The sequence below is a fragment of the Capsicum annuum genome, chromosome 6 (genome assembly GCF_002878395.1).
Source record: "Capsicum annuum cultivar UCD-10X-F1 chromosome 6, UCD10Xv1.1, whole genome shotgun sequence".
NCBI lineage: Eukaryota > Viridiplantae > Streptophyta > Magnoliopsida > Solanales > Solanaceae > Capsicum > Capsicum annuum.
In genome coordinates this window covers 56,424,385-56,440,752 of record NC_061116.1, presented here as the reverse complement: position 1 = coordinate 56,440,752, position 16,368 = coordinate 56,424,385, and the positions used below count along the sequence as shown (strand labels likewise).

Here is a 16,368-nt window from a genome sequence, read left to right as displayed (position 1 = left end):
TGTAAAATTTTCAATCAATATTTATATACATAAATACATTAAAAATTAAATGGTGATATATTACTTAAATAATTTAAATATTGCTTAAAACATCAAACAAAAATGAATACAGAAGTTATTTCATAAATTAAATCACTATATATGAAAAAATTAACGACAAAAATAACTAGCCCTTCATACATCACAAAAATTCTCAACGATTTAATCCCTAATTTTATCACGCAATGTTTTCATACTTGTAGAACATCTGTCTTATATTTTTAAAGATATACCAAAAGGCTGAACTGCTTCTTCGAAATGTGAAATATAGATTCTTAAAAATTAAACATTAATCAAACTTGTAAGATATGTTAATTAATTAGTAAGTTTTGTGTGTGTGTATATATATATATTTGTGTGTGATATGAATATTTTTGTCATAAAAAAATAATTTTTTATTTTTACTTCTGCTTATTTTGAGAAGCATAAATTTTCTGCTTCTTCCTAGAAGCGGAAAAACTGCTTTTATTTACTTTTAAAAACACTTTTGCAAGTTTACCAAACACCCTTCTTTTTAATTTTTTATTTTTTTTCAAAATAAGTGCTTATTTTGAGATATAAGCAATCCCAAACCGGCTATTAATTACATGAATTGTTCCTCAAACATAAAGTACTAAAGATCATAAGCGGTTACTTTTGTTGTAATTCTTTTTTTTTGATAGAAAATTGATTATATTTTTCTGTAAACTAATTACTTTGTTTATGTATTTGAAATTATCCCTATTTGTACTTGATGAAAGTTAATTCAAAGCCTAAATTTTGAAAAAATAATAATTATACTAAAAAATTCTATGTGAATGAATTGTTTGCTATCCCTCCATTCACTTTTAAGTTATCTCTCAAATTGATTTAATTATTTTTTGAAGCTAACATGAATCAAATCAAATTAATATTTTAAATTTTAAATTTAGATTTTAAAAAACTATACCGCTATAAATTACTTTCTTCGTTCCATTTTATCCGTTCCAAATTGGGATGACACAATTATTAAGAAAATATTGATTGGTAATGTAATTTTACCATTTTATCCCTCTTAATTATGTCTTCTTATTAATTTCAATATTGATGAATGACTAATATCAAAACACTATTTATATTTTTAATGATGTACTCTTAATAGTACTTTCTTTATAATATTTTTCAAGAATACTAATAATAAGGAGTAATTAATTATACTAAGACTATAATGAAAAAAAATAATTACCTATCTTGATAAGTGAAAAAACACAAGTAAAATGACACAATAAATTAAGAAATTTGGTACTAGAACTGAGGGAGTACTATGTTATTTAAAATCCGTACAAAATGAAGCACATTCTTTTCTTCATCATTTCCATTCTATTCTTCGTCATTAAATTAAACTGTGGTCATAATCCAAAGTTTGATGAAACTGTCAAGACTATTTTCGTCCACCTCCTTGCCTGTCCACTCCATTGCGTCCGCCAAAGAGCTTCATGGTCACCTCATTAGAACTCACAAAAACTCCGACCCTTATGCTATTTCAGACGTTATTAGATTCTATTCTCTCTTTCCCACCGCCCTACACAAAGCCCTTCTTGCTTTTAATCAAACGGAACAACCAGCATTGCCAATTTGGAATTTCGTGATTCGAGGGATATCTAAGAGTGATCGCCCGATTGATGCACTCCACATGTTTGACAGAATGCGTCAACGAGGATTACGTGGAAATAATCTTACTTTCATTTTCATCTTCAAGGCATCTATACATCTTTCGGATATTGTGTTTGGACGGGCAGTTCATGTTGATGTTATGAAGCTTGGGTATTCGTCGTACTTGTATGTGTGTAATGCTTTGCTTTACATGTATGGTTCTTGTGGTGATTTAGCTAGTGCCAGAAACGTGTTTGATGAAATATCTGAGAGAGATTTAGTGTCGTGGAACTCCTTGATTTGTGGGTATAGTATATGTAATAGATATCGTGAAGTATTGGATGTTTTTGCTTCAATGCAGGAAGAAAATGTGAAGGCGGATGCAGTGACGTTGGTGAAAGTAGTGCTAGCTTGTAGCTATTTAGGGGATTTTGATACTGTGGATTCTGTGGTGAGGTATATAGGGGATAATTGTGTGAGAATCGATGTATACTTGGGAAATACATTGATTGATATGTATGGTAGACATGGTTTAGTTGCGTTAGCTGAAGCAGTTTTTGCTAAAATGGAGGAGAGAAATGTGGTTTCATGGAACGCCATGATAATGGGGTATGCTAAAGCAGGGAATTTAACGGCTGCAAAGGAACTTTTTGATAAGATGCCTAACAGAGATGTGATTTCTTGGACTTCTATGATCACAGGATATTGTCAAGTTAATCGATTTTCAGATGCTATTGCACTTTTCCAAGAGATGATGACAATTAAGGTTAAACCTGATGAAGTCACTGTTGCTAGTGTTCTTTCTGCTTGTGCACGTTTAGGTATACTTGATGTGGGTAAGGCAGTGCATGATTATGTTCGTCAGCATGACATTAAAATGGATATTTACGTGGGGAATGCACTGGTGGATATGTACTGCAAATGTGGATCTGTTAATATAGCCTTGGAAGTATTTTTGAGCATGAGAAAAAAGGATACTGTTTCTTGGACTTCAATAATCTCTGGACTTGCAGTGAATGGCTTCCATGATAATGCTCTTCAGCTCTTCTTGCAGATGCTAGGAGAAGGTTGTAAGCCAACTCATGGTACTTTTATTGGTGTACTACTTGCTTGTGCTCATGCAGGTTTGGTGTACAAAGGTTTGGAATACTTTGAGAGTATGGAGAAACTTCACGGATTAGTGCCAGAAATGAAGCATTATGGTTGTGTTGTTGATTTGTTGTGCCGCTCTGGTAATTTAAATAGAGCATTTGAGTTTATAAATCTTATGCCTATGGAAGCAGATGTGGTTTTGTGGAGAATGCTGCTTAGTGCTTGTAAACTTCATAGTAATGTAGTTCTTGCTGAAATTGCTGCAAACAAACTTCTTCAATTGGATCCTGATAATGGTGGTAATTATGTTTTGTCATCAAGTATTTATGCCACTGCAGAGAGGTGGGACGATGCAATGAACACAAGGCAATTGATGGATGAGGGCACAGTACAGAGGCCACCAGGCAGGAGTTCAATTGAAGTAGATGCGATTGTCTAGCATTCAAAGTACCTCGTCTTAGAAATGTAAAGTACCTGAAACAATGGCTTCCTTCACATGGTACTATTTGTACAGATAGTCACGAGATCGAGCATACAGGTGTAGTAGTTATTGACAGCACGTGAGACGGAAGTGTGTATCATGTAAACATGAGTTATTGTTCTCTAGCTGCAGTTTTGGATAAAAAATGCTAAATATGAGTTGCCAACTAACGCATGAGTTTGATTTTCTCTTCTTCAGCACTATAAAGATGAAGGTCCCAATATGCATACAGGTTGCTATTTGACACCTAAATAACACGTTAAGTTTTATTGTGGAATACCGAATTGTATTTATGATCTCTGCTTCCTTGGGGTTATAGATGGTTGTTGTATCTAGTACGTGGCATAGCTGATACATATTGCAAGTGTGGTACCAGTCTTCTGAACTTTGTATTTTTAAAACTTAAGGTTCCACTGCCTCTTTGCCACATTTAACATTTTAAATTTGGAATGATGGTAGGACGCTCAGAGCATGCTCCTTAGCAGACTGAGCATGTAGCTCTATCAGAATAATCTCAAGGTATGAAACCGCAATGATCTCGTCAATTGCTTCTTAACTTTTTCAGTGATACTGTATATTTCTGAATCATGTTCATATTCGTTTTTATCCTAGTGATCATGGGTTTGGTTGACACTGAACCTTGTTTAAAATTTTCTAGTTACAGGCAATCCATCTTAGATGGAACTTTTTGGACTAGTATATGATGATCGATAGCTTTTCTATGACATTCAAGTTTTTTTTTCTCTTCTGAGGGCGGGGGAAGGGAGGGATTCGTCATTCTCCTCGCTGAAAGAGGTTAAATTGATCCCCAAACACACATCTAATGCCAACTTGAGTTTAGGTACACTGCTAAAATTTTGATTCAGCTACAGGTTGAAGATGACTTTGATGACATTTCCCCCGCGAGAACTGGTCTCAAAAGGCTTCTTCCATTCCCTCTTGAGTAAGTTATACCTGTGGGTTATGAGAGGCTTTACATCTATTTCCCTAGTTCTCAGAAGTACAATGCAGAATGCCTGTGTATTTCGGTATCTGACAATGCCTATGACATCGACCTCTCTGCCACAGGAAAAAAGACTCTTGAAAGTTTCGCCTTCGAAAAGTGTTTCAGGAAAGAAATTTAAAGCACAGAAGTGCAAGTACCTTGCAGCAGCTGAAGTAAGAGGGAGAGTCATCTCACTCAAGACTAATCCAATGAGGCATACTTTACCACCAGCACGGGCAGCTTCCGAGTCATTATCATAGTCTTGTAAAAAAAAACATAATCAAAGCTCAAATATCTGGGTTTGACACAAATAACTGCTGATGAGGAGGAAAAAAAATGTGAACCTGCATAGATGGAAGAAACTTTAATGATCTCATCGGTACTGTGGTTTTTCGCGAAAGATAAATGGCGGTCATCTATTCAATGATGACTATCTCGGGTGATCCAAAAGCGCAAGCTGCCAGCATAGTGACAATGCAGTATTGTTGACGGCAACTATGTCTGCTCTCATATCATTCATTCAGCTGGCCGGTCTCCTTCTATCATCCGTATAGCTAGCTACAACTCGTTTCTTGAAAGTTACCCGTCAACCCCTTCTGATTTTTAGTAGCAACAAAACCTTCGATCCTTAGCAGATTCAGTATGCATTACCCTTACAACTCAGGCATGGGATTAGTATAATCAGCTCTAAACCGGTCTTCCAACTACTACTACTACTACTACTCATCCATGTTGGAACCTTCTAAAGATTTCATCTTCATCCGTAAATTTTGAAATGTTTGAAGGTCCTTAGCTTGACTCCTTGTTAAAGGTCTTCTTGAAGTAGTGTCTCTTTGATATACATCACTCTCCCTTCTTCAAAAGAGTTTGTCCTCGAATTTGCCAAACCTACAGTAAAAAGAGTTAAATCATAAATAATTAACACAGAAAACATTATAGACCAAATACTCACAAGTTAAGTCCACTTTGTAAACATTATCTCCAATCTTCTTAAGCACTTGAAAAGATTCATCTCCTCTTGGCATAAACGTTTCTTCCTTTTGCCTACAATCTTGTTTTCTCATGGATGTTCTTTATAGTTTTTGCCTTAGCTTTTGCATTTGTACTTACAATAACATCTTTAGACAAAGAAGTTAAATCCAATGGAGTCAAGGGATTAAAGCCATAAATATACTCCAAAGGGGTTATATCAATAGATCTGTGAATAGTTCTATTATGTGCAAACTCAATTAATGGAAATTGATCCTTTCAAGAATTTAACTTTCTTTAACCATAACTCTAAGTATGTTACCTAAAGTTCTATTATCCACCTCGATTTGGTCATCCATTTGAGGATGACAAGAATTTGAAAATAGCAATTTGATTTTCAAATTTTTCCACAAACATCTCCAAAAATAACTAAGAAATTTTGAATCTCTATCACTAACAATTGTTTGGGGAACACCATGAAATTTCATCACATTACTAACACATAAAGTAGCAACATGAGATGCATCATCATTTTTATGACAATGCAACGACTTAATTTTTGTGAATTATTTATTTTTGTATGATTTCACAATTTTACCACTCTCCGTGGTTTCTTTATGGTATTTTTGAGATGTGGGGATGAATGTCATGATTTTTAATGTATTTTGGTGTGATTTGTGCATCTTTGTGATTTTTGGAGGATATAAAAGCTTTATAGTTAACTTCAGTCAACATTTGTTGTTCTGTGCATTAGATGACTAAATGAATTGCGCAAATAAATATGGAATGTCAATTTTAAGTTGGTAACATGATTGGTGTGATTTTACAGCTTTGGTATCTCATTTTGACCCTTGATTTGGAAAGTTGTCAAATTTGATTTCGAAGGTCAATTTTGTAAAAATAGTAATTTTTGAGATTCTGATGTTGTCGTTGAATCCGGAACATCAAATTTGGTAGGGTAGTATAGTTTGTTTTCCTCCTCAAAATTTCGGATGAATCCTGAGGGGTCTATGAAGACTTAAAATTTTTTCAAGTCTCCAGCTGGTGTAATAAAAGCTGATATGACTGCTAAAGATGCCCTTTGGGCTCTTTAATAGCCATATGGCGCTTTACCCAGCTTGGCGTGTGTCGCTTGAGCGGCAGTTGGGTCGGCTTGCTCGTTTTAGCAGTTTGCCATTGTAGAGTCTTATATGATGTTGTTGGCCTGGTATTTACATCATTGGTTGTTTTCTTCTTGGTGGAAATTGCATTAGTTGGGATTTATGTGGGATCAATGGCATATTATTATATATTTACTCCTTTAGTATATGGATTATATTAGATCATGGATGGTTGACTTATTGAGTGGATTTTGGCTCACGTGCTTGGTATATTGGATGGATTTGGAATTCTCATTCTGGTTTAGCTGTGAGCATTACATCTTCATATCATATACATTTATGAAATATTAGTACCAGCATGGAAATATTATTTTTTTCTAATAGAAAATGTGACATCTTTAAAAATCATCTGTCAAATATATGTGTTGGAGAGGAGTTGTGGATATTCAATTAGTTTTGGTATTGGTTATCGAATTTTATATGGATTGCGAAACCCCCATGGGTCCTACCCCGGGAGTTGAGCTCGATAGGTATATACGGAGGTTGTGCGACAACCTCAGACATATCATATCATATAATCATCATCATGTTCATTATATTTCATACATTGTGTACATTCTGTGTTATATTTTCGTGCTTGATTTGATGTCTATCTATTTGTGCTTCTTTTTCATACTTATATGTGGTATATGTGTATATTTTAGAGCTATTAGTGGAGATAGTATGGGCTATCATTTGGAATATTTTCTAATTACAGGTGACGTGCCAATAGTATGTATTTTATACACTTTATTTTCTACTTTTCTTAGTTGATCCATAATACCTATTAAGTACAAGTGGACCGTACTTATTGGTATTGTGCCCCTTCGGTACATATCTAAGTATGAGTGCATCGTGCGGTAGCTGATCTCGATCGGTGTTTGGAGTATTTAGAGGTAGTGGTCGATCTATGCTTCAAGAATCGATCTCCTACCCTTTCTTATCTAGTTTATGTCTTGTTTCATATTTAGAGACATGATTATGTTCCTTTTGGACTATCAGTTGTATATTTTGATTTCGATGATTTACTTAGTTGGTTCTTACACTATATAAGACTTTTAGGGTGACTTATGGTATCATTGTTATATATTTTTTCTCTTCGCTCCTTATTGTTGGTATCATTGTTGGTTTTTAGTTGGCTTTGTTCTAGAGACCTTACCTTGAGATTTGGTGTTGTTTTCTCATTTCATATCATTTTGGGTGACTGACTTACTTTTCAAGACTTGCCGCGACAAGTGAAATAATGACCCTTAGTTTTTAGGTCGTGAAAAGTTGGTTTTAGAGTAGTCAATTTCATTGGTCTCATCAGTTTAAGAACAGGATGTCTAGTATATTCTCGTAGAACGATACATAGATGTCCGTATCTATATTTAAGAGATGGAAACTTTTCTTATTTAGTTCCTTATCGTGCAGATTCTTCCATACCCTGCGATCTAAACTAAGTTTCACTTTTTTCTGCACAGATGGTGAGTACTAGATTTCGTGAGGCTAGAGATATGGAGTTATCATTCGAGGAGAGAGCCTAGTCTAAGGGGTAAATTTTGGGTTATGGACGGGACCGAGGTAGAGGATGAGCACGAGGATCTGCCCCATCTAGAGGTAGTACTAGGGGCTCTCCCCTGAGTCTCACGCTGAGCATGAAAGAGATATGTGACCTACTCAGGTCTCACAGAGTTGTTCTATCCCAGTCTTAAAGGTGTTATTGATTCACTTGCTAAATCGTTTGGAGGGTGTTCTTTGAGTGCCTCTATCTCTGAGTATTGTGCCCTTATTTGTTCCAGATTCTGCCTATGGTGCTCCTCTGGTTTTGAGTATGGATCCTTCAGTGGTATCGACATCTACTTATGGTGCACTACAGACTTAGCTCCTTTTGTACTTGCATTCGAGTATGGTATTCCCAAATCGAGAGTTTGGCCTTCATCTATGTTATCCCCTCAGGTAGGATCTCAACCAGCTAGATTCAGTGTGCCTCCTATTATTATGAGTACAATTATGTCGTCTAAGGAATAGAAAAGGGTTGAGATGTTCACTCATTTGGGTTTACCCAAGTTCAGTGGTACTGTGGGCGAGGATGCCTACGAGTTCTTGATTGATTGTTAAGAGAAGTTGCATAATATTGGATCGCTTGAGTCACATGAGGTTTCTTACACTATTTATTAGTTGAGGGACACAACCAGGGATTGGTAGAGGTCACTTATTAGTTGCAGACCTCTTGGTTTTCCAGAGATGACTTGAGATTAGTATACCGAGGCCCTTTTGGACAAGTTTATGCCTTAAAGTTTAAGGGATCAGATAAAAGATGGGTTTGATCACCTGAAGCAGGGCTCCATGACTGTTGCAGTGTATGAGATACATTTTTATGCATTGTCTAGATATTCTTATGCTAGTATTATCATCGAGTCTGTGAAGATTAGAAAGTTCGTGAAAGGGTTAGATGTTTCACTTTCGCTTGCTACTGCCCATATGGTAGTGTTAGGGCATCACTTCAAAGTATAGTGGATCATGCGAAGATGACTAAGTCTATTCTTCGAGCGTTTCAATTAGGTGCCAAGAGGGTGCGCTGAATGGGCGAGTTCAGAGGTCATACTCATCAGGGCAGAAATTCTGGAGGCTTCTGTGAGTATCATGATAATGTATAACTTAATTTTGGGTGATTTATGTGATTTATTCATTTTTGTGTGATTTGACCATTTTACCTCTCTCTGTAGTTGCATTATGATATTTTTAGGGTGTAGGGATGATTGAGACAATTCCCAATGCCTTTAGTGTGATTTGTGCAAGATTGTAGGTTTTGGTGGTTATAAAGGCTTTATGGTTGACTTTAGTCAATATTTATTGATATGTGTGTCAGATGACAAAACAAACAGCACTAGTAGATCAGGAACGTCGATTTAACGTTGGTAATATGGTTGGTGTGGTTTTACTGCTTTTATCACATTTTGACCCTTGGTTTAGAAATAGTGGAAATAGGGTCCCGGGAGTCAGCTTTGTAATAACATTTTTTATTGTAAATTTGACGATTTCATTAGATCCGGAATGTGTTTTACAATTAAATTTCACTATTGGATAATGTTCATATGGTTCTAAATGAGTTTTGAGGGCCAAAACAAGTTTTGAAGGTTGTTGGTATTGTAGTAGGCGCTAAAGCGGATGGTCGACTGCTTTAGCGGCCTTTGACCATTTGATCAAGCCGCTTTAGAGGCCAAAGTTCCGCTTTAGCGGCCATCGCTGATGTTAAGACCAAAATCGTACCCATTTTGTATTTTTGACATTGGAGATAGGAAACTTCAATTTTTAACGATTTTTGATGTATTTTTCTCGTATAATCATTGTCTATCAATTTATAACTCCATTTCTCCCATTTACCAAGAACTTCTATTTTAATTTTCATGATTTTTACCTAAGTTGAGAATCAAACCCCTATTTTCACCATTTTTTAGGGCTTGGGAGCTCAGATTTGAATGATTTCAAAGGGGTTTTCAAGATTTCTTCCATGGATAAGTTTTTAATCTTATAATTATTATTTTTCTCCCTTCAAAATAACTTCAAATTCTTGATTTCAAAATGGATTTCAAGGTTTTTTACCGATAAAGCTTGAAAATGTTTTTTCTTCGATTTAAATCTTGTTTTTGCATGGGTATTTAGTTGTAGTCTCCTATAAGTATGGGAAAATATTTCTAAAATAAAAATTATGATTTTACCCTTCTTTTTTAAAAATCCATTTTGGGGGTCGATTTTGACGCCAAATTGAAATGAGCAATATGAGTATCTTTGGCTTCCTTTTGATGCGTAGATTCTATATTTTTATGTTTTAGTTGATTTCGAGGTCGTTCGTGAGGGGAAGTCTTCATAGTTGGAGATTTTTGGATCGGGATTCTATCATTCTAGATAGTTTATAGCTTAACTTTCTTTAAACTGGATTGAGTAGTTAATATTGGTGTAAAATTATGTTATGGGTGTAGGAACTAATCGTGAAATGGTTTTATTATTATGGGGGCCTATGATGTTACTATTTGGTGGTTTTGGGACATTATATGCTATGCCTGACCGTATAATACCCTAGGAAATTTTTCGTTGAAATTTTGTGCGTAAATGTGTTGGGTTCTTTCTTCTAGAATGAATTATAAATTTTTCGTGTAGAATGTCTTAGATTATGACTCACCATTACGTAGAGTATCGAATAAGCTTTCCAACGATATGTGGATCATCCAAAACAGACACCCGAGCGATGAGTTATGAACATTCCGATCGAACTGTGAATAGTAGTGAATAGTAAAACGTGCAGGAAAAGTACTGAGGCCTGACGTATTTTTGCTCCAACTTTAAACGATCATAACTCCTTGTACATAATAATCTGAGTGATCTACTATGTATCAATGGAAAGCTCTACGAGTCCTCTTTCCAATGAAATTAGTTTCATCCAATTTGTCTATCGGAGAAAAAAGTTATGGTCGATCTACTTCATCCTACCAAAAGTTAATTTTTGGGTCAACTTTAAACGATCATAACTCCTCGTACACAATGATCTGTGTGAGATACTATATATCAACGGGAGTATATGAGAGTCCCCTTTCTAATGAAATTGGTTTCATCCAATTTGGATAGCGGAGTAAAACATTATGGTTGATCTACTTCAGACTATCAAAACAGTCCACCAAAGGATAGATTCGAGAATTATTTGATTTTTAGGGGCGTTTTGGTCATTTTCCCTCACCCAAAATCTATCCAAACCCTATATTAAAGCCTATTAGAAGCATTATATGTTATATTTCATCAAATTCTCTCAAAAAGAAAACCCTAAGCTCCTACATCCAACTTCAAGAACCTCCAAAGTTCACCATTAATTCTGCAAATTTATTCAAGATTCCAAGTTCCTATTTTAAGAACTCCAAGAACCATCATTCAAAGGCATGATTAATATCTCAAAAATGAGTATCGATCTAAAGTTCATCATTCAAGGTATGTGGGGTTTTTCAATAAGAACTCTCTTTCGTTCTTGTGCCCAAAAGTAATTTTCTTTACAAAGGCATGATTTTTATTTGATTTTTACGAATTTGAAGCATGAACCCATATCTTATGATGATTATTATGAAATCTTGATGTTTATGATTTTGAAAGATGAATTTACATGTGTGGAGATATAAAGCATGAATCTTGAATGATATTTATCGTGATTTTGATATTTGGGTCGTAAATCCCCATTGGAAATTGTATTTTTTTTGAGAAAGTATGTGTTTTAAGCACATTGATGTTGAATATTTGAGATATTTTGAATGATTTGACCTTTTGGTCTTAATGGAGTTTTTTTGAACTCGAGTGTGAAAGAAATCCACAACGTGGTTGATTTTGATAGATGGGAAGCATGATGGCTCCCGATGTATATTTATATATTACTGAAATTATTTTGTTGTGGATTGTCTTTGAAATGATCTGAGCTAAGTCCGGGAGAAATCTTTAACAACGAGTGGGAGGTATAAAGCGACCTTACTTCCCTAGAATTACGTGCCCCCGTAGGAGTGAGCCTTAGGCTGATTTATATAGTGATCACTAGTTTGTGTGGATTTGATATCGATAGTCCTACTCTGATGGAAAGGATAGGACGGCTCTCCCCAACGTGGGTTGTACGTTGGACTCTATGTAGCTCACATGGTTTATGTCGGTTATAGGATCTCCCAGTTTGTGTGTGTTTCCTTGTGTCTATGGTGAATAGTAAAGTGATTTGAAAGTAGAATTGTGAAAATTATTCTTTCAAAAGATTTAAATGATATTTACATTATGAGAATTGATATTCTTGATGAACTAAAAGTGATTGACAAATTATATGATGACTCACATGTGTTATTGTACTTAATTCATCCTTTCATGATTATGATGATTTTCTTCGGGCTATGTGAGTCTTTCATACATCCTGCATATTTCTTATAAATATTTATGATGATGATGTTTATACAACTACATACACCCTCATATACTCAATTCCTTTCCAAGGTACTGACCCACATCTTCGGATGCGGGCTGCATTTTCTCGGAATATAGGTTCAGGTGCTTAGTTCCAGGTTCGACAGTGATTCTTTGGGCACACTGTTCTACATCTTCTGTTGTGGTAAGTCCTCATGTTCCGAGGATGTGATGTCTGATGTTGGTTTCACAGAATTATTTACATTTGATAACTGAGTATGAGTCAGTTGGGGCATGTCTCAATGGCTTGCTGGTTTTATTGATTTTCTTAAAGGCTTGTCAGACTAGTATAGATGTTGGGAGTTGACTAATAAGTCGTATTTTGTTATCTTTATGAAATTATTTTATTCTTAAATGATGATTACTCTGTTAATATTTGAGGGTTATTTATGGAAACCCCGTTGATTTGTGTTGAACTGAATGAAAATGGCTCAAAGGGTTAGCTTGGGGCTACTCGTAGCCTCAAGCATCGTGTGACGCTCTGGGACTCATTTTTTGGGGCGTTACAGACCGTGCGGGGTTGTATATGATGTGGTTGGCCTTATGTATGTTTATTTGATTGTATCTTTTCTGTGAAAAAAATCCTAAACTGGAAATTATATGATATCAATGACTATTGTTGTGTATTTTACTCTATTGGCAGATGGATTACATTAAATTCATGGATAATTGGCATATTGAGTGAATCTTAGCTCATATGGTTGGTATATTGGTTGGATTTGGAAATTATCATTTTGGTTGGTTGTGAGTATTACATTCTTATATCATATACATTCATGAGACATTGGTACCACTGTGGAAATACTAGAAATATCAACATTTTCTAATAGATAATATGATATTTTTAAAAACTCCCTACCGGTATATATGGTAGAGAGGAGTTGTGATATTGGATTGTGTATGGGTTTCGAACTCCCCATGAGTCCTACATAAGAAACACAACTCGGTAGGTGTATACGAAGGTTGTGCGACAATCTCAGGCATATCATCATTATACTCATTGCATCTTATACTTTATGCACCTGCTTTTATTATATTTTGCACTTGATTGATGTATCATTTCACATATACATTCATGAAACATTGGTACCACCGTGGGAATAAAATACTGGATTTTCTGACAAAAATATATCATTTTTAAAGATCCTCTACCGATGTATGTGCAAAAGGGATTTACTGATATTGGTATTCAATATTGGATTGTATATGAGTTGATGAACCCTTCATGGATCCTACTTGGAAGCTCAGCTTTGTAGGTGTATACAGAGGTTGTGCGACGACCTTGTGCATCACATCATTATCATCATCATCATCATTGTATTTGCACTTTGTGTTTTATTTGCATTCTTGATGTGATAACTATCTATTTGTACCTCTTAATTTTGAATTTGATATCTATCCATTGTGTTTCTTTCTTGTACTTGTATTTGGTATATGTGTGTATTATAGAACTGTTAGTGGAGACAATATGGACTGCTGTTTGGGATATTTTTTGATTGTAGGTTAAGTGACCATAGCGTGTATTTTATATGCTTTATTTTCAACTTTGCTCAATAGGCCTATGATACCTACTGAGTACAATTGGATCGTACTCATCCCTACTGTGCTCTTTCATTACAGATTCAGGTATAAGTGCCACATGATAGCTGATTCGAGCGGTATCTAGAGTATATTTGAGGTAGCGGTCAATCTATGCTTTCAGAGTTGATCTACTACCTCTTCTTAACTAGCTCATGTCTTATTTTATATTAAGAGATAGATTTTGATTCTCTTGGGACTATCATTGTATCTTTTGACATTCAAGATGTATTTAGTAGTTCTTACAATGTAACACCAGATTTTAGGATATTGCATGGTATCTTTGGTTTTGTACTTACACAATTATCAAATTATATGGCTCGACTTCATTCTAGAAGCCTTGCCTTGGGTTTTGGTATTGATTTCTCAGTTCACTTCAGTTTGGGTGCTTGACTTACTTGTCGAGGCTTGTTGCGATAAGTGCCATCATGACCTATGATTTTTTATGTCATGACAAATTGATATCAGAGCAGTCAGGTTTCATTGGTCTTATCAGTGTAAGAATAGGGTGTCTAGTAGAGTCTCGCAGATCAGTACGTAGATGTCTATATCTATTTTCTAAAGACTATAAGATATTTTTAGGAAATTTCCTTGTTTTGTTCCCTATCGTGCGGATCTTTCATACCTTGTCTTTTAAATCAAATTTCACTCTCTTTTGTGCAAACATACATGGTGCTCCTCCAACTCTCGATGTTATTTGTCCTTTTGTGCCATTGCCTGAGTTTGGTATTCCGAGACCAAGAGTTCAACCTTCTTTTATGTTACCTCTATCAGTGAAATCTCAGTCAGCTAGATTTACTATGCCTCCTATTGTTTGAGTACAGTTATGTCTACTGAGGATCAGAACAGGTTTGATAGATTCACTCATATATGTCCTCCTAGGCTCAGTGGTGCTATGGGCAAGGATGCCTATGAGTTCTTGACTGATTGTAGGCTGAAGTTACATAATTTTGGATCACTTGAGTTGTATGGAGTTACTTACACTACTTATTAGTTGAGAGATATTTGCAGGGATTAGTGGAGTTCAATTATTATTTGCATACCTCTTGGTTCTCCAGAGATGACTTGAGATTAGTTTGTTGAGACCTTTTTAGATAGGTTTGTGCCTTACAATTTTGAGGGACCATATAAGAGAAGAGTTTGATCACTTAAAATAAGTCTTCATGACTATTGTAAAGTATAAGTCACATTTTCATGCCTTGTCTAGATATTTTTATGTCAATATAGCCATTGAGTTTGAGAAAAGTTGGAAGTTTATAAAAGGGTTAGATGTTTCATTTAAGCTTGCTACTGCTTAGATAATAGTGTTAGGGGCATCGTTTCATAGTATAGTGGATCATACTAAGATAACTGAGTCTGTTCTTCAAGCGTCTTAGGAAGGCGCTCAGAGGGTGTGTCATCAGGGCAAGTTCAGAGGTCACACTTTTTAAAGTAGATATTCTAGAGGCTTTCGTGGATATCATGGTAGACCAATGAAGGTAGCCTTGCAGGGTTAAGTTAGTAGGTCTTCTGGTTGAGCAGCTTTGGGTTTTGATTCTACTAGTGATCCTCTTGCCATTCATATACGTGTATCTACCTATGTAGGAGACTCTTTAATGGTGGATTGGGTTCACCGATCTGGTGTTATGACTTTTTATAGGAATGAGACTTGGGTAGATCTGATTATCTTAGATATGGTAGATATTTTATGTTATTTTTGGTGTGGATTGGTTAGATCCTTATCATGTTGTCCTAGACTATCATACTAAGACCGTGACCTTAGCTTCGTCGGCTGTGCCAAGGATATCTTGGAAGATTGTGCTTTATTTGGTCCTAAGAGAGTTATATCTTTTCTTCTGGTCCTTCGCTTGATTTAGAGGGGATATTTTTCTTATTTGGCTTATATTCGTGATACTAATATTTCTTTACCTCCTTCTTTGGATTATGTTCTGTTATCCATGAGTTCATGGATGTTTTCCCTACCAATTTGCCTAGTATGCCTCTAGATCGTGATATTGACTTTGCTATTAGTGTTGAGCCAGGAACCAAGCCTTTTTGTATTCCTCCTTATAGGATGTCCCCAACAAAATTAAAGGAATTAAAGGATCAATTGTAGGAGTTATTGGATAAGGTATTTATCCAACCTAGTGTATCACCTTAAGGTGACGTATTGTTTGTGAAGAAAAAGAATGGGTCTACGCATATGTCTATTGATTATCTATAGTTGAACATGATGATGGTTAAAAATAACTATCCTCTTCCTCGTATTGATGATTTGTTCGATTAACTTCATGGTGATTCAGTGTTTTCCAAGATTGATTTTAGATCCAGGTATAACCAGTTAAGGATTAGATCTTCAGATACTTCGAAGATAGCTTTTTAGACTCGATACGGTCATTATGAGTTCTTGGCCATGTCTTTCGTATTGAGCAATGCCCCAACCACATTTATGGAGTTGATGAATCGGATATTTTGACCATATCTTGACTTTTTTGTCATTGTATTTATTAATGATATCTTGGTTTATTCCAAGAGTG

The 16,368-nt window shown here is 35.4% G+C and overlaps 2 protein-coding genes across 2 annotated transcripts in view; one reads left to right on the top strand and one right to left on the bottom strand.

Annotated features, from left to right (window-relative positions):
* The first annotated feature begins 1,321 nt into the window (after nt 1–1,321).
* On the top strand, nt 1,322–4,584 carry LOC107853477 (pentatricopeptide repeat-containing protein At2g22410, mitochondrial). The gene has a single exon (XM_047414733.1). The coding sequence runs from the start codon at nt 1,424–1,426 to the stop codon at nt 3,179–3,181; it is 1,758 nt and encodes a 585-aa protein (XP_047270689.1). The 5' UTR covers nt 1,322–1,423; the 3' UTR covers nt 3,182–4,584.
* Nucleotides 4,090–16,368, bottom strand: part of LOC124899487 (L-idonate 5-dehydrogenase-like) — a 32,613-nt gene continuing 20,334 nt past the window's right edge. The window contains exons 3-4 of the mRNA XM_047414380.1: nt 4,367–4,469; nt 4,090–4,282 (exon numbers count right to left, since the gene is read on the bottom strand). Coding sequence (XP_047270336.1) covers nt 4,090–4,282; nt 4,367–4,469 — 296 coding nt within the window. The remainder of the gene's footprint in view (nt 4,283–4,366; nt 4,470–16,368) is intronic.

Excerpts from the sequence above, each read along its gene's own strand:
- LOC107853477 (XM_047414733.1), top strand. The coding sequence starts at position 1,424 with ATGAAACTGTCAAGACTATTTTCGTCCACCTCCTTGCCTGTCCACTCC.